At 43.9% G+C, this 23,563-nt stretch overlaps 1 protein-coding gene across 2 annotated transcripts; it reads right to left on the reverse strand.

Moving 5' to 3' along the window:
- Nucleotides 1–2,612: 2,612 nt before the first annotated feature.
- Nucleotides 2,613–22,851, reverse strand: SALL1 (spalt like transcription factor 1). 2 transcript variants are annotated; one of them, XM_081201119.1, is made up of 3 exons: nt 22,678–22,851; nt 7,889–11,310; nt 2,613–4,050 (listed from the first exon to the last, which is right to left on the reverse strand). In XM_081201119.1, the coding sequence occupies exons 1-3, from the start codon at nt 22,751–22,753 to the stop codon at nt 3,610–3,612; spliced, it is 3,939 nt and encodes a 1,312-aa protein (XP_081057245.1). In that variant the 5' UTR covers nt 22,754–22,851; the 3' UTR covers nt 2,613–3,609. The 2 variants fall into 2 exon arrangements, with proteins under 2 accessions (XP_081057245.1, XP_081057246.1); XM_081201120.1 differs by lacking the exon at nt 22,678–22,851 and adding an exon at nt 21,762–21,780.
- Between the last annotated feature and the right edge of the window lie 712 nt (nt 22,852–23,563).

Below are 23,563 nucleotides of genomic sequence, written 5' to 3' on the forward strand. Positions count from 1 at the left end.
TCTCATAAGAATAGTTAATGCCCATGAAAACATGACATTAAAAAAATTAAAGAAACCTGCTGAATTCCATATTAAAACAAGCATTGTTACTAGTCTGCATTTTTATTTTTATTTTTTGTACTAAGCAAGGAGGCTGGTGCCCTGCATTTCTATGCTGGCTGCATAGAAAAGTGCACTTCTCTGTGCCCAGCATAGAAACTTAAACTTACTAGCCTCTTACATAAAGGTAAAGGGACCCCTGACCATCAGGTCCAGTCATGGCAGACTCTGGGGTTGCGGCGTTCATCTCGCTTTATTGGCCGAGGGAGCCGGCATACAACTTCCGGGTCATGTGGCCAGCATGACTAAGCTGCTTCTGGTGAACCAGAGCAATGCACAGAAATGCTGTTTACCTTCCCGCCGGAGCGGTACCTATTTATCTACCTGCACTTCATGCTTTCGAACTGCTAGGTTGGCAGGAGCAGGGACCGAGCAACTAGCCTCTTAGCAAGCATGTAAAAAGGTAATTTGATCAAATAGTGTACATAAGAAGAGCCTTGCTACATCAGGCCAAAGGCCCATCTATCTAGTCCAGTATTCTGTTCACACAGTGGCCAACCTGATACTGCTGGGAAGCCTGCAACTAGGACCAGAGCACAGAAGCATTCTCTCAATCTGTGATCCTCAGCAACTTGAATTCAGAAGCACCCTGCCTCCAACAGTGGAAGTAGAATTTAGCCATTATGGCTAGTAGCGCCTGATAGCCTTATCCTCCATGAAGATCCCAATATACAGTATCTGAGGACAAGGGCTGGGAGATATCTGGTTTTCGGCATCATGATATATCACCAGCTAAATATCACAATATACCAATATATCACAATGTCTGAAATAAGGATGGAGCTATGTAGAGCCATTGGGTGGCTTCACGGTTTCTTCCTGCATTGTGATTTTTGCATAGCACACATACACAAACATCCAAGGCTGGGCAATGTATTGATACATTGTCCAAAATTGGTTTGACATTCACATTGTGGTAACTGTTTCATAATATTCAACACTGTGATATATTGCAAATCATGATGCTTGGGTGTGCTATGTAAAAAAAAAGTGTGATGTGGAAATAGCCGTGAAGCCAGTCATTGCTTCTCTCATGATTCCTTCTGTCCCTGTTCCTCTGTTCTATAAAATAACAGTTGTAATGATATGTTAAAGGTAAGTAGTAATGTATCAGTTTTAGACCCCTAGTAGTAGCAGTTTCCAGGACATTACCCCATTTACCTCTGCATAGTTACATCCTTATTTCAGACATCATGATATATTGGTATATTGTGATGTTTAACTGGTGATATATCACAATGTTGAAAGACATCGCTCAGCCCTAACATACATCATGATTCGCAATATATTGCCAGGTCAAAAATTACAAAACAAGAATCACGATATGGACTTCAAACTGGTTTTAGATGATATCCCTATTGAGGTCATTCAAACATCCATCAAATACATCAATGTTTGTATTCTTAGGTAGGCTAAGAATCTGTTAAAGTTCTTGTATACTCTATGGAAAGTTCCAAACTCCTTTCTGCTCTAGAGAAGCCTTGTAAAAATGTCTATTCAAGTTAGTAGCCCTTTCAACACAATGCCTGCTTTGGTCATTTGTAGCAGATTGACTGCCCAGGTGAAAAACAATCCAATCAACTTTGGTTGTCCTGAAGGAAATTCTGACTAGCCACAAGTAGTCATTTACAAGCCTACTCAAGAGCAGTGTTTTTCTCATTGAGGACTGGGGCCTGCTAGGGAACCTTCGCTTACTTTCAGATGGAACTCAGCTTTGTGGTCCCATCTGCATGGCTTTTGGGAGGGCCAATGCAAGCCATCGCAGCTTCCGATATATGGGTCAAATAGGTGGAAGCTGGAGAGGGTGGTTGCAGCTTACCAAGTTGAAGGGGAGGAAAGGGGAAAAGGGAGAGGAGACAAGAAAGGCAATGGAGGGAAGATCCACATAAGTGGAAGGGAAGGAAGAGAATTAACTGGAAGGAGAGAGACAAGGGACGGATGGATTGAAGGAGAAGAAAACGGAGAAGCCAGTCCCAGAACGGGATTAGACATAAATAGAAAAAGGTGGGTTCTATCCAACCAAATTCACTAGACCGACAGAAATTAACAGACTTAAGTGAGTCATGTCTCAGACTCCAACTCCCATCATCCTTCCTGAACATTGGCCATGAAGGGTTTTTTTTGGGGGGGTAGTATACTTGCACGTACACCTCTCTGTGTAATGTCGTATACCACATCCCCTTATTTTCTTAAAAGGAACATACAACCCAAAGGGCCACATCCAGAGCCGTTCTGGAAGAAAAGCCCCTCACTTTTAAACACAAACACAGAGAAAATTACCAACGTCATCTGTTGAAAAAAAATGTATTTGATTACTCGCGTAAAATTACAGTATCTCTGCTGTTAGTTAAGTATTAAATGTTAGAAGAAACTGGACCTATTTCCTTTCAATTATCCAAGAAAGTGCACGTAACAGTCCAAAGGATTCTTCCCACTCACACCCCCCCCCCAGACCTAATACAAAATAAAACAAAACTATTCTTGTTCTCTCGGTCAAGAAGTTGGGTTTGAGCTCACAGGGAACATATGTACATTTTAATGAACTCAAGATTTCTCATCGTATATACAGGAGCATCTGAATTTGTCCATGGAAGGTTGATCAAGATGCTTTTTATAGCAGCACAATGTCCAGCACTTTCCACCCCATTCTCTCTGTCTCTCCTTCTATGTGAATATACCTACAAGGCAAAATGTTTCAAACTACCAAAAACATTTTTGGACCTCCTCTAATCATCTGCTTGCTTGTTTACTGTACAGAAACTTATTAACATCTAAGACAACTTCAGTAAAAAAAACAGAACAAACCAAAAACCTCAAGCACAGTATGAAAGACAATTCAAAAAGGAGGGAGAAAGTTAAGTCTTAACGCACACACCCTCCCCACCAAAAAAAAGCTGTTTTAATTTTAGAATAAAAATTTCAAAACCAAAAAACAAATCGAGCCTGTTGTGGAGGATGCATATAGTTGAATTTTATATTGACCATTTTCAAATCCTGTGCGCAAATCTGTTTGGAGAATTAAACAACGTATTTGCCGATAAATCTCTTTTTCCCATCGGGATCGAAGTATACACATATACAGACTTTTTGTTACGAGGGGGAGGGGTGATGGGTGGATGGGAGAAATGGATTACGGAGGCACTGTGTCGCCCCCACAAAAAGTTCATGTTAAACTGGATATAGAAAATAAGTTAAATGCCAGAACGAGACCACCTAGCTGAACAGACTTGCATTGCCATAAATGTTACAGCACTCTAGTCAATTAGTATTTAGTTCAAAATACAGAAGACCAAAGTTAATGCTTGCATGTGTTTGCAAAGCAAAAAAAAAAAAGTTATATCACTAATAAATAAGCTGTTTTTAGAACTCTAGATGTCGAACAGGGTACAAAAGAATGTCTTTTTTTAATGTCACTTTGTCAATTCGCCCCCACCCCCCAACTTCCAAAGAAAACAAAAACCTGCACAACCTTAGGTTGCAATATCTGCCGGAATGTTCGTAACACGTGTCCTAATTGGTTACAATCTCTTTGCCGTCTTCCACAAAGCGCGTGAAGCGGAAATTAGTCCCATTATCGCTGCCTGCCATTTTCTCCAGACCAGCTAGAGGCGCGTTAGGTTCTGAGTTCTGGAGCTTCTCCAGACTGCCCGTCAAGCCGCTAATCGGGGAGCTGCTCCCATTGCCCAGGCTCCCAGGAATTGGAGGGATGCCACCATTCTGAATGACCGAGATCTCATTCGTCTTCATCGCCAAGCCGTTAGAGAGAGCCACGGCATACTGATTCCAGAAGCTGGACGGGTCTCCATTTCCCGACCTCACAGCCAACTCTTTTGGAAAGATGTCTGGGAACTTTACAGGGTTGCTTCCGAGAAAAGTCATGGGGCCATCCACAGAAAGCCGTCTGCCTCGCCGGGCAGGTGTGCTGTTCCACATGTGCGTCCCCATGTGAACCTGAAAGAGAGACTGGTTAGCAGCGGCAGGCGTTATTTTCACGGTGGTCAAAAATACCTGAAAATACTGCATCTCCACTTTTGGTTCTTGCTGTCTACAGAAGGGGTGGGGAATAGCTTTTGAGCCCATGGGTCACATTCCCTTCTAGGCAACTGTCCAGGGGCAACAAGCCAGAGACCAAAGTAGGTGGAGATATATAGAAATATATGCACAGTTGTGCAAAGTTTCTACACACACCTCTCTCTCTTGGTCCTCAGTCCAGGCAAGTGAGAGGCATCATCAGAGAGGAAGGATACATTCTAGCCAAGCAAAAACAACCCCTAAAGGTGGTATCAAGCAATGCTGGTGAGGGTTATGGCTTCAGAAGTAGGGATATGACTAAAGGAGGGTGTCCTGTGGCAGTGCATATTTGGGCCTTTGGTCTGAGATTCCCCACACCTGATCTATAGCAGATAGATGGTCAGCTGGCAGGCTGCGGGCAGTCTATGGCACCTCAGTTTTCCCTAAGCCTAGTTTGAGGACGTATGACACAGGCACCTTGTTGAAGCTAAGTAGGATTGGCTCTGGTTGGTGTCTGGACCATGTAGGAACTCTGCCAGACTTCCCTCAAGTTCTGTGACTGAATAAAGGTGGGAAGGGAAAAGAGGCAGCAAGCAAACACCAAGAGGAAGGTTCAAACGGCCCGCCTACGCTTTGCACTTGCCAAGGAAGGGGGTTGGGGAAACAACATTGAAAGTTGTGCAAAAATAGAGCTAGTTCACACCTTTAATGAGACATCATTCTTTGGGATTTCAGAGGCAAGAGAACCGTTGAAGTACCTGTTTGCTGGGCATGCTAGGCCTGGGTTCTGATACCAGAACAGAGCACCACCCAGCTCTACTGTGGAGCTTAACCACTTTGCAGGGGAGCCCTTTATGCTGCAATATGCACTTTCATTCCTCAGACCATTGCCTGGGTAGCAATGTGTGTGTGTACCCCCCTCCTAGAATACAGACATTGACCATTCCCATTCTAGAAGGCCATGCAAAAGGCTAAAAGGTTAAAATTCCTCTTTTTAATCAATAACCAACGACAGCTCATCTGGTTCAACTAACAGCCTAAGTTTCTCCTGCCTACAGGATGGACTTTACAACCCCTCGCTTTCATTAAATGCGTTTTGTTTAGCGTGGCCATGCACAGTTCGATCTATTTTTGCCACCCACTGCCATCACAATGCCAACTACTTTATTAGACACCCCTTTCCCCTATAAATGTCCAGTTAAACTGGTTGAAAGAATCCTCCGCTAATTGCTCATTGGAGAGCTTAACATGTGCAGGCCGGATGCTCTGAAAGTAGTTATTCATCTTGTATCGCCTCTGCAAAAAATCTCTAGAGGAAAAGACCATCAGCAGGGGGTGGAGGGGAGATGCGCATTTGAAAGTGCTTCACCGATGTAATATACAGTCCTTTTTTCGGGGGGGGGACACACACGGGTACACATACCCCTAAACATTTTGTGAACTTAAGTTTGGCCTCACTGAGGGGCAGTATTTCAATATGAGTAGGAAAATGGGAGTACCCCTAAACATTTATTTATTTATTTTTAGAAAAAAGCACTGGTTATATAAATGAAGCACATTTGCTTTTTCAACACATGCCAGTAAGAAACATCAGCTAGATTTGCAATTATAGCTAGGATGTTGCTCATATTTAGGACTTCGTGGTGCTCTGCTTTAACATTACGGAAAGAGTAATTTAACTGTAACGAGAGGATTCTTTTGCTGTTCTGAGTATATATACAAAGTACACTTTCTGGCTGTCTTTAATTGGGGAGTCTATAAAATTCTGTATTCACCAAAAAGAAGGGGGGTGAAGTTTGGAAACACAAAACAGTGATTAGATTAACACAGATCTATGCAAATATGCTTCTAGCTGTTATGCATGGAAATAATTGGCCAGGAACTGAGAATACTTTCCTGGGTGCATCCTGAGGTGGATGCACAGGAAACCATCATCTTGCTAAAGCTAAGGTGATTAGTGCCTGGACAGGTGATGACTTAGAAGCCACATGCACACTCCGGTGTTAGAAACTAGCCAGGCACCAGGTGTGTTTGGTGGGTGCAATTGCGACCACGTGGAGATCTCTGGATACCAGGTTAGTGACTGGGGAAAGCAAAATGTCACTAAGAGAAGGATTTGAAAGATTTTCATTGAAGGTTGTATTTGTTTTCTGGGTTGTTTTATCTGATGTTTTAGTGTGTTGTAAACCACATTGAGATTTGTTCTATGAAATTTAAATAGGTAACCAAAAGAAATGAAATAATAATGGTGATTTAAAAAATCAATTGGGGTGGGGGGAATGACAGCTAGACAATTCATTGTGGTGACTGTAACCTAGGTTTAAGGTGCCATTTGGTGATTAGATTATATATCTTAGTTTCTAACACTGGTACACTCTCATGGGTAATGTAGGAGAATAAGTTGGGTTATGAGAAAAGAAATAAACATTTTTGGCAAATGAGGAAAAAGATTAAGAAATTCACTGTGCAGAATACTGTTGTGTGCTACTTTGAGTGGCCTTCATCTGGAAAGGCAACCTATAAATATTTTAAAAGAAATAAATAGCATAGTGGAGGGTTAGGGTTAGGGTCCACTAGGCCAATCTGGGACACTGTCTGTCAACTTCCTACTCTTTAATCTGAGTGTTGTCCTTACAAAACTCAACAGGGAGGAAGACGAGGACAAAACTAGAATTCCTTGGCTCTGCCAGTCATCAGCTCTGGCACCATATCCTGTTGGGCTCCCTGCCTTCCGCCCCACCAGGCACCTGACACCATTGATACCATATCCAAAATCAGTAGGGATGAAGGATATTGAGGTCTGGGAGCCTTATCTTCTGACTGATGGAAGCAATACCCAGATTACTTTTCTAACCTGGAGTTTCAGCAGAAGCAGAAGCTTTCCCCCCTCCCTTTCCCATTTCCCAAAAATCATAATTGAAAGTCCTGGGGAAAGCAAACCAGTCCTTCTCTTTATAAGTAGATGGGGCAACACATGGTATAGTCATACACACATATTGACACCCCACACAGCTTTTGCCTTAGCATCAGTCCCCAAAACAGAGCTTCCTGCTCCTTTATATTTGCCATCAGGTATCAGTAATCTGAGGGCAATGCCCCTCCATTGCATGCAGCAAGCACCATTGCTGGGTATGCACATCACAGAACCATAAAAGAATTGAAGAGGTCCATCTAAGAACACTTGCTACAAAACACAATTTGGCCCAGGTTTCCATACATGTGAAAATGAGTGTATTCCATTCACAATTTACATGGGAGTATCAGTGTACAGGAAGGGTTTAGGCTTGCCATGTAAAAAATGTGGCGCTCTCCTGGAGACTGCAGACAAAAGACAGGATGCACAGCATGAAATGCAAATGCCCAATTTACACATAATGCTAGACCATAATTTATTAAACCATGGTGTAGTGTCATGTGTGAACCCTGCCCAGCATGTTCAGTTTGATTTGTTTCCTGCCAACAAACCTGAATCTGAAGCCATGACTCATGGGTGGCTTACAACCTTTGGTTTCTTTTAACTGTTGCTTGGCCTTACTGCACTAACCCAGCACCCTTCCCTTAACCATGGTTTGTTTGACCACCCTACCCAAGACTACAAAGGAATAAGTGAGCAGTTGGAAAACAAACAAGAGGTGGCTTGTTTTGATCATCTGTGGGAAAACTTGTGGTTTGTTGAATAAACCATGGTTATGCACAAACCAGGCCCAATATGTCAAGTGCAACTTGATGCCAAAAGCAAGACAGAATAATATGAATATAGAGGTGGGGAGGGAGGTACCTTAAGATTGCCTTTTGTTGTGAAAGCTCTTCCACATATAGTGCAGGCAAAAGGCTTCTCTCCGGTGTGAGTCCTTTCGTGGATCTGCAAAGCGCTGGAGGACGAGAAGGTTTTCCCACACGTGTTGCAGTAGTGCTGCTTCGGCGTTCTTCTGGGGAGAGCCGGAAGCAAGACTGGCGATGTAGCTGAAGGTGGCAGAGGCCCCGAAGGAACCAGGGCAGGCGACATCTCTTTGCTGTCCTGAGGAGCGCTGTGTACAAAACCGTTAACCTCCGTCTTTATCAGAGACGAGAGCGAGTTAGCGGGCATCGCTGACGAAGAGTTCTGATTGGGGCCAAGGGTTGAATTGGGTTCAAACAGCTGTGATGGTAGATCTCGCATTTGATGTGTCAACATATGCTGCTTCAAATTACCCTTTGTGGAAAAGCCACGATTGCAAACTGTGCAAATAAATGGTCTCTCTTTGGTATGACTTCTGTAATGAATGTCCAAGGCACTCTGACATGCAAACGTTTTGCCACAAATGTCGCAGGCCGTGTTCTTCAGCTTGCCTCTGTCTCGGAAAGGAAACAGCATGCTCAAGGACTCTTCCTTAATCATTTTCTCGGGGTTGCCAGACGTCAAATCCAAAGCACCACCGTTTGCAAGGGCTGGAGGCCAACCATTGGCAAAATCGTTCGGTAACATTTTTGGTGGTTTCTCTTCGATGCACGGTGACTTGTGGTACTCAGCCGTGCTGTTGGAAGGGGACAAGGCCTGCATGGAAGAGGTAGACTCTGAAATAGCAGGACTCCCAGCACTTTGGCTTTCCATATCGCCACCAATGGATGACGAATCATTCGTCATGATGTCCCCTTCCACCGACCCATTCTCAACAGATTTTAAGCTTGCTTGAAGCTGCTCAGCAAGCCCCGCATTGATCATCTTCATCTGATTTTCTAAAGCAGCAATACTTGACATTTCCAGTGGCAATGGGGAAGATGATAAGCTATCTTGAGATGCATCAATGGATTTCGGGGTATCTGGTACGCTGCTGTCGGGACAGTCTTCCATGTTTTCATCAGAAAAGTTATCCAGATCATCAAAGTTCTTCTCATCAAAAGACCCCGTGTCAGATTCCATCGACTCGGGATAGTTTTCTGTCACAGGTGTGTTGGGTATCTGTCCGCCCATGTGCATCCGGATGTGCTGCTGTAGCACAACAGCATTGGTGAACTTTTTCTGGCAGATTGGGCAGGAGTGTTGCACTCTCAGCGGGGGCATGGCGCGGTGAACGCTGTAATGGGTCTTGAGATTTCCTTTTGTCGTAAAGGCGCGGCCACAGATTTTGCACTTAAAGGGCCTTTCACCGGTATGTGTGCGATAGTGCATTTTCAAAGCACTCTGGCAACTAAGAACTCGGTGGCAAATGACACACTCATTGGGATCGGTTGCCTTTTTGTCAATATTTTCCACTAGCTGCTGCAGTTTGGAGGTCTCAGAGGTCGGCGTTGCGTCCAGCAGCCCCCCAAATGGAAACTTGGCCTTAAATTGCTCCGACATGAGAGGCATCAGTGGATTGGTGAAAGTGACCACATTGATGGAACCTGAATCTGCTGCCGGTGAGGTTACGGAACTGTTAAGACTAGCAGAGGCGCTGGGCATCTGGGTGCTTTCCTCTGGCTTGTCATTGGAGGAGAGCAAGGGGCCCGCCTCCCCTTCAACTAAATGCCCGTTGGAGTTTTTCCCAGCAGGATCAATGGAGCCAGAGTCGCTTTTCACAGAACATGGGGGACTAGATGAAGGGTGAGTGATGGGAATAGGCTGAGGCTCCTCTGTTTTGATAAAAGGGGTCAAGCTCGGAATTGTGGGAGGAAGCGGTAAGCCAACTGATGTCGTCAAAGTGGATAACACTGGCTTGCTGTCCAGCCAGCTTGTTACAGGCTTCTCGGGCGGTATTGACATTCCATACGGGATACCTGTGCTTGTGGGAATGTTGTCCAAATGCTCTGGCACTGGGTACGGGTTCATTTGAATGTGAGGGTATTTTTCTTTATGACGCTGAAAGTGGACTTTTAAGTTCCCCTTGGTGGAAAACCGGTTTCCACAGATGTTGCATTTGAACGGCCTCTCACCGGTGTGAGAACGCAAATGGATCTGCAAGGCACTGTCGCTCCCAAACACTTTCGCACAGAACCTGCATTTATGCTTGAAGAATGCTTCGTCTGAAGCACTTTTCGCTTCGAAGGTGGCCAGGCTGGGGGGCTTACTTTTCCTTTGCTGGGCCAGGGCAGCCAAGGAGCTCAAATCCTCTGCAGGCGTTCCAAGACCGGACAAAGGATTGGGGAACACAGAGTTGCTAGGGGTGGGTTGAGGTAGAAGAGGGTTCGATACAGGGCTTAATAAACTGCTTATTGCAAAAGCTGGTGAGGACGCCGCCGTCACTGGCGGGCTGCCAAGCTGTGGGCCACCAGCATTTGTAGCCCCTTTGTCAGAGGATGGTGCCGTAATTGCCACTGCAGATAGGTTAATATTTGGAGATGAGCCGCTACTGGATGGAATTGCCGGGTTGCCAGGATTGCTCTGAGGTAGCTGTATAGGGGGCAGTTGCTTCACACCACTGATGCTGGCAGACTGGCTAGCTAGGCTTTGTGCCAACCCAGCCGCCGCAGCCAGCTGCTGGGATAAATGGGAACTTAACGTGGACAAGGGGTTGGCAGATGTTCGTAACGTGCTCTGAGAGGGGCTGGGAGACGTTGGCAGGTCCACGTTCTGCGAAGCCAGCAATAATATTTGGTGACGAATTTGTTCAATCAGCTGCAACTGGTGGATCTGTTGCTGCTGCAATGCCAACAGTTGCTCCATGAGGGAAGGGATGGCCAGCTTGCCAGCCGAGGCGCCATTGCACCGCGCTTCCTGCGAGAACTGGGCGACCGCCACTTTTGTGCTCTGAAGGTTTTCAATGATGACATTGCTGTTGATGACCGAGAAGTTGCCTAGCGTTGTCAGGTCCCCTATTTGAGGTAGAGAGGTTGTGATAGCTGAGGTACCCATGGTGGAGCAGTTACCACTCACAACGCTATCGCTGGCGCTCTGGGAACTGCCGCTAGTGCCGTTACTAACGCCAGAAGCCTCCACGTCCATGGATTCTTCTTTGTCAAGTTTGTTGTTATGCTCAGGATGGCTGCTGCGGTCTACTTGATCCATGTTATTAACTGTGTCATTCCTCTGCTCGTCAGGATTATCAGTAGGGGAGCTGGGAGGGCAGGCTTCAGAAGGAGAAACAGGATTTTCATTCACAATTAAAACTAATTGATTTTTACTACAGTTCTTCTTGTGTTGCAGGAGATCCGATAGTTCAAAGAACTCAGCACAGCATCTGCCACAGACGTGGGCATCCTTCGCCTTGGTGGTTCGATTTGTTTGACCCTTCTGCGTGTCTCCTAAAACATCAAGGCAAAGGGAGGGGGTAAGAAAAAGAGCAAGATTAGCAACTGAGCAGAAACACAAATCTGGTCTGTAGGATAGGCAATGTTAAGATTTGCTAGAGCGCACCTATCTCAAAAAGGTTTCCTGCTTAGTCTTCAACCACCCCTTCACTTTCCTAGACTCTTTGCTTGTGTCCCCCAAGATCTCCCTGATATTTCTGGTACCTGTCCATGATAAATAAGTTACTTTCCCTATTTCGTGAGTGACTTTAAAAAAGTCAATGTGCAGCAACATGGTCTTAAAGCAGGGTTAGCCAATGTGGCACCTTCCAAATATTTTGAGGTACAACTCCGATCAGTCCCAGTTGTCATGGTCAATAGTCAGAGATTATAGGAGTTGCAGTCCATCTAGAGAGCAGCTTGTAGACTGCATTTGGCTTAAACTCTCAGGCCCCTTCTAGATGATCCCTAGAAATTAAAATTCTGGATGAGATGGGGCAAAAGATGCAATTTGACTTCTGCACACACGGAGGCGGCCGAAACGAAGAGCGCCGTTTAGTGCACCAGGCACCATTTCGCGTGTTGTGGTTGATTATGTTTGTATTCAGCGCAACATATTGTTGATTCGTTCTATTTTTCCTCCATTGTTAGCCTTGTTTTTATGTTATCAGGTCAGGCTACTGTAGAGTAAAGGAATATTGCACACAGCATGCACATAACAGCCTTAACTTGGTCTGCAAAGGAAGGTGGGAGGTTCAGGCAGTCAGTACTGGTGCCAGAATTGGGGTGTTGGAAGCTACCGAAAAAGCATGCAAATTTCCATCTAGGGATTGTGTGTCCCGCTTCCCTAGCCTGTAAATATCGCTTCCTAGCAACAGTGCATGGCTTCAAGCACCAGAGAAGAAACCTGTAGACCTTGCATTGCATCTTTGTTTCTCCCTCCAAGACGTTTTGGTGAGATCTGCCACTTTCTCCCACTACCAAGACAGACCAAGACTGGCCATACATGTGAAAAAAAATCAATATTGTGACTTCACAGAGGTTGCCCATGACTGATTTTTAAGACTGTACAAGGGGTGCTTTTTATGGCTACCTGTGTCTCAGATGATCATTTCCTCCAGATAATCCATCAAAAGATAAAATAGTATGAACCAAAGACATTGGGGCATAATGAAATTCCATAGCAAGGTATTGATTTCCAATGTTTCATACTGCTTATTGCCTAGTTGTCCACCGAGTGGCAAATCAAGCATTTGAAGGACTCATTAGACTCTCAAGCTCCCCATCAACCTTGTTCATCCTCAACCGATTCAAAGATATCAGTGACAGTCACCCCGTCACTAAACTAATTTGTAGTCGTTCAAGGTCCCAATCAGTTGCTGACAAGAAAGAATGGGGCGGGGGGAGAGAAGGGGGGGAGCACATATCACCCAAGCTTCAGGTTGACATGAACGAGAAACAAACAAACAAGCTAGCTTTCCCATTCCTGCATAACTCAGAGCTAACTCTGATCCTCCTACAAAGCATTGGTTTTCCTTTCCAAAGTTCACCCCACAGCATCTAAAGCCTTTGTTACACATAAAATGGAAAAAAAATGAGAAATCCCTTGTCAAAGAATAATATTCATATTTTCACAATCAAGCATTTGTTGCCTAATCCTACTTATGATGCTTACTTGAAGACCGCAGAGTCCTTTCCACTCTGCTATATAGCTCCACAAGCCCCTAAGTCGCCCTCAACATGTTATGCATTTTTTAATTTGCTAGTCAATTGCTTCATCCAGAACTGCAGGTCCCCAGCACAGATTTCCATGCTTACTCAAAGTAAGCCCCACTGAATTCAATGTGGCGACTTCTTCATAAGAACGCTTAGGACTTACATCCAACTAAATGTGCTTAGGATCGGGGTGTTGAGTTGCCTTTTATGATGCCAATTCTAACCTCAGTGGTACCAGTGTAAATCTCTGGGTAACCCCATTGTGAGTATACAAGATCCCACAACTGCCTGCAGTCATTGTACTTTACAACCATGGAGATTAGATCAGAGTATGACCTCATATCTATAAAAGCAGCATTAAAAACTTTACATTTCTGGGAAAGGGGGGGGGAGAGAAACCATCAAAGGGGGGGGGAGAGAAGATGAGCTGTTAAGAGAAAATGTTTCTATACAATAAGAAATCAATCTGGGTTGTTAAGGTTGATAACCCTCTGCAATCTCCCTTGTCTGAGTGCATATCAAAACTATTTGCTTTTAACTCTTGTCAATTGTTTAGCAGATAACTCGGAACCTTTCATTAGAAGAAGCCCCTTTCATTTCATGTTTGTTATCACTGGTTGCTCCCTTTTCTTATCGCTGAGATCCATTTGTAAATTAATCGTTACAAAAAGAAGAAGAAGAAGCCCCTGACTTCAAACTAGTTGATCTTATTCAAAAGAAAGGATGGTTCCCTATTGTTTTCTCAGCATGAGGACACAGAATTTGGTTGTACAGATTGTGTGTGGTCAATTTAGAAAGCCAGGGAAGGGTGGGGGGAGCTCGTTTAATTCAAGGATTACCTCCCTGCCTGTTTTGCTGCAACACTAAAATCAGATAATAGGTAGTTTCCATGACTTCCAAATTAAATCTCAGAAGAAAACGAACATTAAAAGTGCCTGGGAAAAAAGGGGGGGGGTGAAGAAGGGTTTGCTTTTACAAGTTAAAACTGATCCAAGTTTACACAGCCATTGGACCCACTGAGAGAGAAAAAGAACTGCACTCAGTTTCCTTAAACAGCAAATACTTTAGAGTTCTGCATTTATACAGAAGAGTAAATGAACTCGTTTCGAGATATACTATGGCGCAAATATGCCATACAGTCTTTGCATTATTTTCTTTTTTAAAAAAATAATAATGGATACCCCTCTACAAAAGTTTTTACTGGGAAAGGATAATTATCAATCCATTTTAAAATAATAATACTTGGTCGCCCTGCCTCTTGTCACATCCTAGCATATTAAGGCTGCAATTTTGGTACTTCGCTTCATGGGCATAAAAAAAGGTAAGGTGAAATATTAAATGCAGTCTATTTGCATACACTGCTTTAGTTATTTCCCTGTTTCATGCAGAATAAAATATATAGATCCATCGTGACAAACATTCCATTTAGAGCATTGTATTTTGACAACTAATTTCAAATGAGGCATCCATTTTAGATGCTTATTTTAAAACCAGGGAATCCAATTCTGAATATAGCCGACTGAAAATGTTATTCCTTTCTCTCTTCCACATTTCCATATGTAATGGTGATGTTTCCATCTACTTTTACAGCCAATTATGAAGGAACAAAAGCTATTCTGTTTGTTCACACATTTTCAACAAAATGCATTAAAACTATTATGTCAGCATGTTCTATTAAGCTCCACATTCAGTCGAAAATACTTTTCAACCAGATCACATTTATCAAAACATAAAGCCCACTTTAAAACATGGTTTTGCTTGGTCAGCTGTGCTTAGACAAATAATGACAGATTCAAAACTAAATAACTTGCGGGGGGGGGGAGAAGAGAGAAATCAGAAAACCAACTGATGAATTGTACACATGACAGTGGATTTGCTTCAAATATTTAGCACGCCTGTACTGAAAATTAAAACCTGTTCCATTTCCCTTTCTTCACCCTTGCAGTAGATTATTATAATCCTGGTTTACAAAGGCCCTGTTATTTTACCTGCCTGATACTTCGCTGCACACAAAATGCAACACATGTCCTCCATGTCAAGTTGCAGCGCTCGCTATTATTTCACTACCTTAAGTTGCAATGCTCAGCACAACATGCTCCAGTTACAGGATTTAAAGTACGCATCGCTTTTTAAAAAAATAAAGTAATATTATACTGCACTCATAAGGGCCAGTTAAGAAGAAACAAAACTATGAGATTTTCTCACAAAACCTGTACCAAAAGACTTACGCTAAGGAAACTTTATTTCCCCAGCGTTAATACCTAGCGATTATTTTTTTCCTCGACAAATTTGATATGTGCATGCTAAATATTCTAAAACTGACACTGGCATTGTCTCCTCTTACCACTGTTTGGCACACACAGGGGAAAATGCTCACATGCTAATCAGGAATAACCTAAATTCACAATTGCTTCTCAGGTTCATTAAAAACAACATGCTTAGAAATTTCAGAAACTGAAATACATTACAGCTTAAAGCAGCTTCCACTCTTTAAAGTCATATCTTTTTCAAAAAAACGAAACCCCGAAATGAAACAAAAATTAAGGCAGTGTTTCCTTAACAGCTTTTTAATCAGAGTAATTGGCGACATGATGAACCAAAGCAACTATGCCTATCACCTGACAGAAAGATTTAATCTTTTATAGATCTTGTTAAAAAGAAGCATGATAATATAACTGCAGGCAGCACTTTTGAAATGGAAAATTCAAAGAGATGTATTTATATCAAGATGTATTTATAAGAAAATGAAGTTTCAACAGCAGACGCCTATTTTCTAAAACAGAAAAAGAAAAATGCCACCCAGGGAACTTTGCTTTCCAAGGCCTACATCCACCAATCAAGAGCAGGATCAATAGGTTCCTACAAAAACTGCAAGAATTCTGCTGCTAACCTTAACTATTCATGCCAACTTGATTGCTTTCTCCAAAGGGAGAAATTTTGAACTGCTTTGAGGCAAAAACTTCAGAAGAAAAATTCAAACATTCAGTCATCTTCCACAAATCTTGGGAGAGAGGCAATCCCTTTTGCTCTAAGTGTCTATCTGCAAAGCAATGAGATTGAACAAGGCCTTTCCACTTTATGAATAAATATTCTTTGGAATGCATTTCTCAACATTCACAGAACAACTTCACATTGATATTTCCATTACAAGAATAAAGTTTATAGATAAGTTAGGATACACATATGCAAATCAAGGTCAAATGTGGTCTCTTCCTTCTCATATGTAATTTAAAAATGAACTTTTTTGGGGGGGGAATCACAGCTGTATTTATATTCAAACATTAGTAGAGGCATTATAGGGGCAATATATTAAGAATACATACCCTCTCTCCCCAACAGTTTCCATCCTTCCCTACAACAACTAGCAAACAACTATTGCTACCATCCCTTTGAAACCCCTCAGAAAAGGATTCTTCCACCCGAGATCAAATACACAGACGCGCCTTTCAATTAACCCAATTGTTAATTGATTTGCACTGTTTAAGAGCATTTCTATTTTTAAAAGCCGGGAGACGGACCTACCTACGTAGCTACTTAAAATAAAAGAACTCTTTCCTACGGTTGAATCAAAACGAACACTAGGTGGGGTTCCTGCTGCAACAGTTTCTCCCAAAAAGTTGAGAGCAGTTTCATTGTTCCAGTGAGAAACCAAAGAGAAGGGGAAAGAGAGGTGGGGGAGAGAGAGAAGCAATATCTAAACTTTGGCTATGCAAACATTGGCAAAGGAACAAGAAACCAAATCCCTGTTGTTTGGAGTGGGGGGGGGGGAGGCAAAGGCGCTGTGGCAACTGGCTGTCAATCCCCTCTTTGGGGGTCTGGCGTCCAAGGGGGTGACAAGGGAATAAGAGTTAGCAAAAGCAGCGAGGCTGATAAGGTGAAGCTAAAATAAACTAGCAGCTTCCTGCTAAGCGCCTGGTAAGACTCTATTTGGGGGTCACCGGCAAGATATTGAACTGCATATTGTGATCTGAACTTTGTCACCTTTGACTGGAAGGAGGCTGGCAAAGGTTAAAACATCCAAACACTTCGAGGTTTCCCCCTAGCACGGATTGGCCAAACATCCCCAACTAATAGCCCTCTGAGCAAAGCCACTGCTGGGAGACAAGTCTGGCTTTTTGGCTCCCCCACCCCCCAGAAAAAGGACCAAAAAATATATATATCTGAGATATCACTATCCACTTTTGGAAAAGGTAGAAGAGGCATTGACTGGGGCCCTCTCTCAGGTTGCCTCTACCAGCGGTTATCTGGAAGTTTCTTCCCACAATCACTCTCCACCAGCTTATTATCAATTTATTGCATCTCTCCCCTCCCTTCTCCAGCTGATACGATTTGCCACAGTGATCAACAAAAAGGATGTTTATACACCTAAGAAGTCCACCCTTCTGGAAAGGATCTTTATCAGGAGTCAATCGGGGAGAAAAGGAAAGGAAAATCTATTGAAACAGCTACTTTTGGAAGTGATTGCACAAAAGTTAAATGAGGTTTCTGAGGACGCAAAACATGCAGCTCGGAAAGGGGCAAAGGACGATATTTCACGGACACAACCCCAGACTCTCAAAATTGTTTCACACTGATTGTATAACTGCAACTTTAACACATCTGTACAAAAGCAATTGCCATTCATTTAAAACAAGATTTACTTCTGAATCAAAGTATTGAGGGCCGTTCATGAATTATTCTTAGCATTTCTGCCTGTGTTGAACTCTTCTCAAATATTCTATTTTGTTAAAATGTAAGTACATACACAATTGTCCAAAAATAGTTTGGTCTTTTGAAAAGAAATGCCTTATCCTGTAATAAAGGGGGGGGGGGGAGAGAGAGACACCATTGTTCAGCAAGCCTGATTTCCAATGGTGTTAATTGAAAATGTAATTAATTATAACTTGGATAATTATGTCAAATGTGTAGATAGTCAGGGTAGGTTAATAGTTCACTATGAATCCCAGAGTTTGTGTTTCCCATGCCCAAAGGGAATTGTTAGCACCTTGTATCCTCGGGATTATCCTTCTGTCCCAGTCTTTGCAATAGACTGAATAACTCTGCTCCAGAAATACTGCTTCTGTGTTAAGATTAGGCCATTACCCTCTTTAAAAAAAAAAAGCTTAAGGGGGGGGGGAATATACAGCCAACTCTAAATGTAACAAGTATTCTAGAAACCTTAGACAGCAGTGCAATCCCACACATGTCTCCTCAAAAACAAGCTAAACTGAATCTGAAAAAGGCTGTCTCAGGTAAATGAGGATAATATTAGAACCCTAAATTTCAAGAAGCAACTCTTCAGCTGTATATTTTCCCCAACAGCAGCCAATGACTTGTTGAATACAATTTATGTCTGGAACTCCAGATGTTTGCTCTACCGTTTCCACTGTTAGGGAATTTTTTTTCGCCTAACAGCACCAAAACCGTTCCTAATTTTTTGAGCAGCACAAATGAAAAGAATGAGAAAAGGCCAGCAGAAGTTTTAATAGCAAAGCGTCAGAAAAGGTACCTGTATAAAATTCTCAAGAAAAGATGGATAAAACCTAGGCCACAGAAGGGCAAGTGTTTCTTTAAATAAATAAAAGAAGACAGCTGCAGGTCGAGAAATTTCTGAGATCTGAATTCTAAAACAGATTACTAGAGGGGGGTGGGGAAATAACCAGAAAATGAAACCAGCTCTAAATGGGCAATTCTATGACATTTTATTTGTAAGATATATAATTTGTTTTCACAGCAATTATGTCTAGATTAACAGTGATAGAAAACACCGTGCTTTCCTGAGCTTTTAATTACCCTGCCTAATCTCAGCTTGATAAGAGCGTATGTGTGTCTGTGCATGCATATATATATTTATACATATATGAAAGGCTGTGTACAATTTTAGGGCATAAAAATATAGGTCATATAGTGAAGGAAACTGTCCGTATTGAAGGCTTTAGCAGCACCATTGTATACCAATATTATTACAACACTCAATCCTGTTAACACTATTACAAAATATAGCCTCCAGGCAACTTAGTCAAACTTATTGTCCAAGCATGTAAAGGGAGCCATAACCTAAATCTATTACCAGTAAGGAAGGGAGGGGGGAGAAGAAGAAAGACTAAGATAGCTGTTAGAAATACTAACTCTTACAAATGCTTTCCCGAAGAACAATGAACTAGCAAAAAAAGGGGGGTTGAGAAAAACTGGCTTGCATTATATAGTTAATTCAAGTGAGCTAGTGACTAAAAAGAGCTGGACCAGTATTGTCTTCGTATCATTGTGCTTTGATGAAATCTAGTTATTTTAAGCACATCAAGTTAGCAACAGGCATGAAAACTCCCTAAGATGAATTTCCTCCCTAACTCTGCAGCAGGGTGGTTTTGGAAGAGGCGTACAAAGAAAATGAATCCAGAGACTAAAATATAGAGGGTGGAGAATTGTAGCTAGCTAGGTCCTAACAAATCGAAGATGCCTTGACCTATCAAAGAGTAGTAGAAATTTTTATTTTTGTGGGGGGAAGCAGTCCCCTCTCTTGCACCCAACAAAGTAAAGATAATAAATTTGCTTATTCCTATCCCTGATCCAGCTTGAAGACCACAGAGTTCTTCTTTTGGAGCTCTTGTCGAGAAATAAAGATAAAAAGAAAAAGGAGCGATCTAAAGTGTATTCTTGAAATTTCAACCTGGAGTTGGTGGCAGAAAAATGAAGTTGCAAAATATATGTGCCCGACCGATTTCTGAGAAGAGAGTTTAGATAATAAACTGAAGGGACATCAACTCATCCAAAGTCGAAAGAAGAAGGTCAAGAAGTTTTCTAACAAGAATTCCAACGCATGTCAAGAATTTGAGAAAGGAAAGGACATGAATTTTTGTTTGTTTGTTTTTTTAAGATGCCAAAAAGTTGCCTTATAATAAAACCACCAAGGGACACTTTCTTTCCAGGGAAATAGAAACTTGCTTGCAGTTCCTTTGGCACAATTTGTTGCCAAACTTTTCTAAGGTCTCTTACAAAAGGGGGGGGATGAGGGATGAGGATATTAAAAAAGAAAGGAAAAAAGTGGGGTGGTGGCATAAAGCTGGCATGAAAAGGACAAATGAAAGAACTTCCATGCCTTCCGCACTGGCTGCCCTGATCTGGGTGATGCTGAAAGGTTCGGGGGTTAGAGGGGCTTGTCTGTTGACTGCTACTTTTAATGACTAAGCTGGGGGTTTAAATGGGACTGTGGGAGAGGCACAGCTTCTATTGGTGACTCACTCCACACAGACTCATGCAGATCACCCCCCTGGCCAAATCCCTTAAGACAGAAATTTGCTCTGGAAACGTGCAGGGTGTTTGTATATGTGTGTGTGAAGGCAAGAGGGGGTCGGCAGGAAGAGTTGTTAAAAAGGAGGATTAAGACTGTTTCCTTGCAAAAAAATATATAAATCAAATTGAAGAGCTCCTGCTATATATATATATATATATATATATATATATATATATATATATTCTTTCTATACAATCTGTATTATTGGAAACACACCATGGTCACCACCCTCCTGTGAAGATTTTTAGAGTCAGCTTTTATCAGGCTGCCCACTGTCCTTGGAAGTACCACCCTAACTGCACGTCTGGAAAAGAGCTGGGCAGTGCAGGCCATCCTCCTCCACCACCAATTTCTCTCTTTTTACAGCCTCTCTCTACCCCCCCTCCCCACGGAAAAAAGTGTAAAGCAACCACGCATTTTGCATACTTTACATGCGGACATTGAATCCACTGACAAATTCACGCGCATTATCTCTTGTGTATAGAAATTGAAGGAGATGAAAAAGATTTTTCCAAAACACACACGCACGAAATAAGAATTACCACAATCCAATTCGCACTTCTACAACTGCCGTGAACTCAAGAAAGGTTTACTCCCGAGTAAGCCTCCTTGGGAAAAGTACTCCGTCCACAAACATCCTCCTCTCTCTTGCCATCCTTCCCTAACGATCCTGGCCCCCTTCCATTGCTTCTTCGGCGGAGGAGGAACGGAGGGTCGCGCAGGGACGCTCTCCGTTCTTAGGTTTGTCACAGTGCCTTCTCGCCCCCTACTTTCCTCTGCTAAAAACAAACGGAGAACTTTGTATCTCCTGCTGACGATCCGAGCATATCGCACCCCCAAACGCCGCTACCCCACCCCAAAAAACCCCCCAAAACAACTTTGGAGCAAGAGACACGTTGCTGTGCCCTCCTCCTCTGCCCACAGGAGAAACTGACAAGCCTGGCATCGAAAAGAAAACTTTCCCTTGGATTCGGGGCTTTTCCACAACAAGCCCCCACTTTCTGCTGATGATCCATGCACGCAGCGGCAGGCCTCTTCGCTGGCTTCGCCGCCCCCTTCCCCAAATTCAGAAACTCACCCGGTTTTCACAGGCACAGGTAAAAACGGGGGTCCCTCTCTACCCTACCCCCCCGTATTATCAATACCAAAGGCATTAAAAAGCAGGCCGCCACATACCGAGATACGCGCGCGCACAAACCACTTTAAATGGAAATTTCCCACGATCGCCAAAGTCTCCCGTGCGCGCCGAAGAACCTTTGGCATACACCCCCCCCCCAAGGAAATCATAGCCGAAAGGGACAAACTCGAACACAGATCCGCCGCGACGATATGAAAATTCAACGCGAGAGTGGAGCCCGGCGGAGCAGAAGCTGAGCCGGCCAGCTGGGCACGCCGAGGAGGAGAGGGGGATGAAGCAAACGAAAGAGGAAGGAGTGCATCGCGCCGGGTGCCAGGAAAAGGAGATCTCGCTCTCACTCACCCATCGGGGCCAGCCGGGAGCGAAGGAGGCGCTGCCAACCCCCCACCTACCCCGCTGTTGGAAAACGTGGGATTTAAAAAAAAAACAAAACCCTTTTTAACTTCCTCTAAAATTCACGCTGGAGAGAGGAGGGGGGAAAGTTGCAATATTCCAGGGCAGCTCTCTCAGGCAAGGCTGGGAAGGGAAGCCGAAAAGAGACTCCATAAAAAATGGGGGGGGAGAGAGATCTTTGGATAAACGATGTTTTATTTTAAGATTCAGGCCCCCAGAGATGCACCCCCTGAAAGGGAATGGGGGGCGTCAAGGTCCTGCGCATCTTTCCCCAAAGGGGAGGTGGGGAAAGAGAAATCCCCAACTCCGCTTCCGATCAACGTGCGAGTGGCAGCGTGCGTGTTCAGGGAAGGGGGGCGGTGCGGCTAATTGAGAGAGATCCGGTCTCCGCTTGCCAGATCGAAAACGATCCAGCGAGGGAAAGATCCACAGAGGGCAGCGACGGGGCTTGAGGAGGGGGGCGGGAAGAGAGGAGGAAGGAAACCACCCAGGACTCGAACCATCCGCAAGAAGTCACAACTCCAGCTGATCAACTTCACGCTCTTGCTTCCAAAGTCTCTCTCTGACTCTCTCTTTAAACCTCTCTCTCTCTCTCTCTCTCTCTCTCTCTCTCCACCGTCTCTAACCCCGAAGGTAAGTTTGTTCCGATTGTTTGTGGGGGGGGGGGATCCATAATCGCTTTAACAAGAAAAAGATAGACAAATATCAGTGTTCTATGGGTCGGAAGTGAGGGAAATCGCGCGCAGGACAGAGCGAGCGAGAGCGATTTCTTCCTTTTTTTCCTTAAAAAAAGGTCCCCCCTCCCTTAAAAAAAAGCCACCCCAACAGGACGCAACTGCTCACCCCCTTTTTTAAAAAAGCTCACCATTGCGCTGAGATCTCGAGGCCAGCTCGGGGTCGGTTTGGAAGTGCTGCGGCTTCGCCTGTTTCCTCCGCGACATGCTGGCGCAAACATCAGCTGGGGCAGAATAAAAAATTACTAAAAAAAAATCTTCTCAAAATTACGGAAATCGAGCCTGGCCCCCCTCCTTCTCCTCCTCCTCCTCCTCCTGGCGCTTCCCCTCCCTCTCCCGCCTCCTCCCGCTTGCCCGATCCTCCGCGCACCGCGCATGTGTCTTACTATAATTGTGATTATCAATAATGCATTGCGATTAATCATACAGGGGGCTCTTTGAAAGGCGATTGGCACAGGGCCAGCTCTATTCAAACGAGCTCGCCTTAATCAATTAGCCGCTGATTTGCTGGAGACCCTTGTCTCTCCGCCGCTCCCGCCCAATGAGCCGGCCCATGTGGCAAGGGTTCCACCCGCTCCACCCCCCCTCGCTCTCTCCACCCCCCCCCGTTCGCGCGCTCTCCACCTTCCCCAGCCTAACCAGAAAAGCTGTTTGGATACAGTTTTTAACCCTCTTAGCAACCAGCTGGGACTGAGCACGCCGCTCCTGTTACTATAGGAATGCGCTCCAACCCCCCACAACTTTTCTCTCTCTTTGGCTGGGGATGCTTCCTCCCGTTTCCAGGAGTTTTGCTTCCCTCCCCCCACCTTCCTCTCTTTTTTTCCCAAGGGGGGGTGGATGTTATCCTATTTTAGCCAACTTTTAAGTGTTCAATGTTATCCTATCTTAGCCAACTTTTAAGTGTGGGTTCAAATCCGGTGCCCTGCTTACTCAGAAGTAAGTCCCACTGTTTGCAATGGGGATTGTTCCCAGGTAAGTGTGCATGGCATCGCAGCATCTTGGGGAGGAGGGAGGGTT

The sequence above is a fragment of the Podarcis bocagei genome (genome assembly GCF_964188305.1).
Source record: "Podarcis bocagei genome assembly, chromosome: 7".
In the NCBI taxonomy this organism is placed as follows: Eukaryota; Metazoa; Chordata; class Lepidosauria; order Squamata; family Lacertidae; genus Podarcis; species Podarcis bocagei.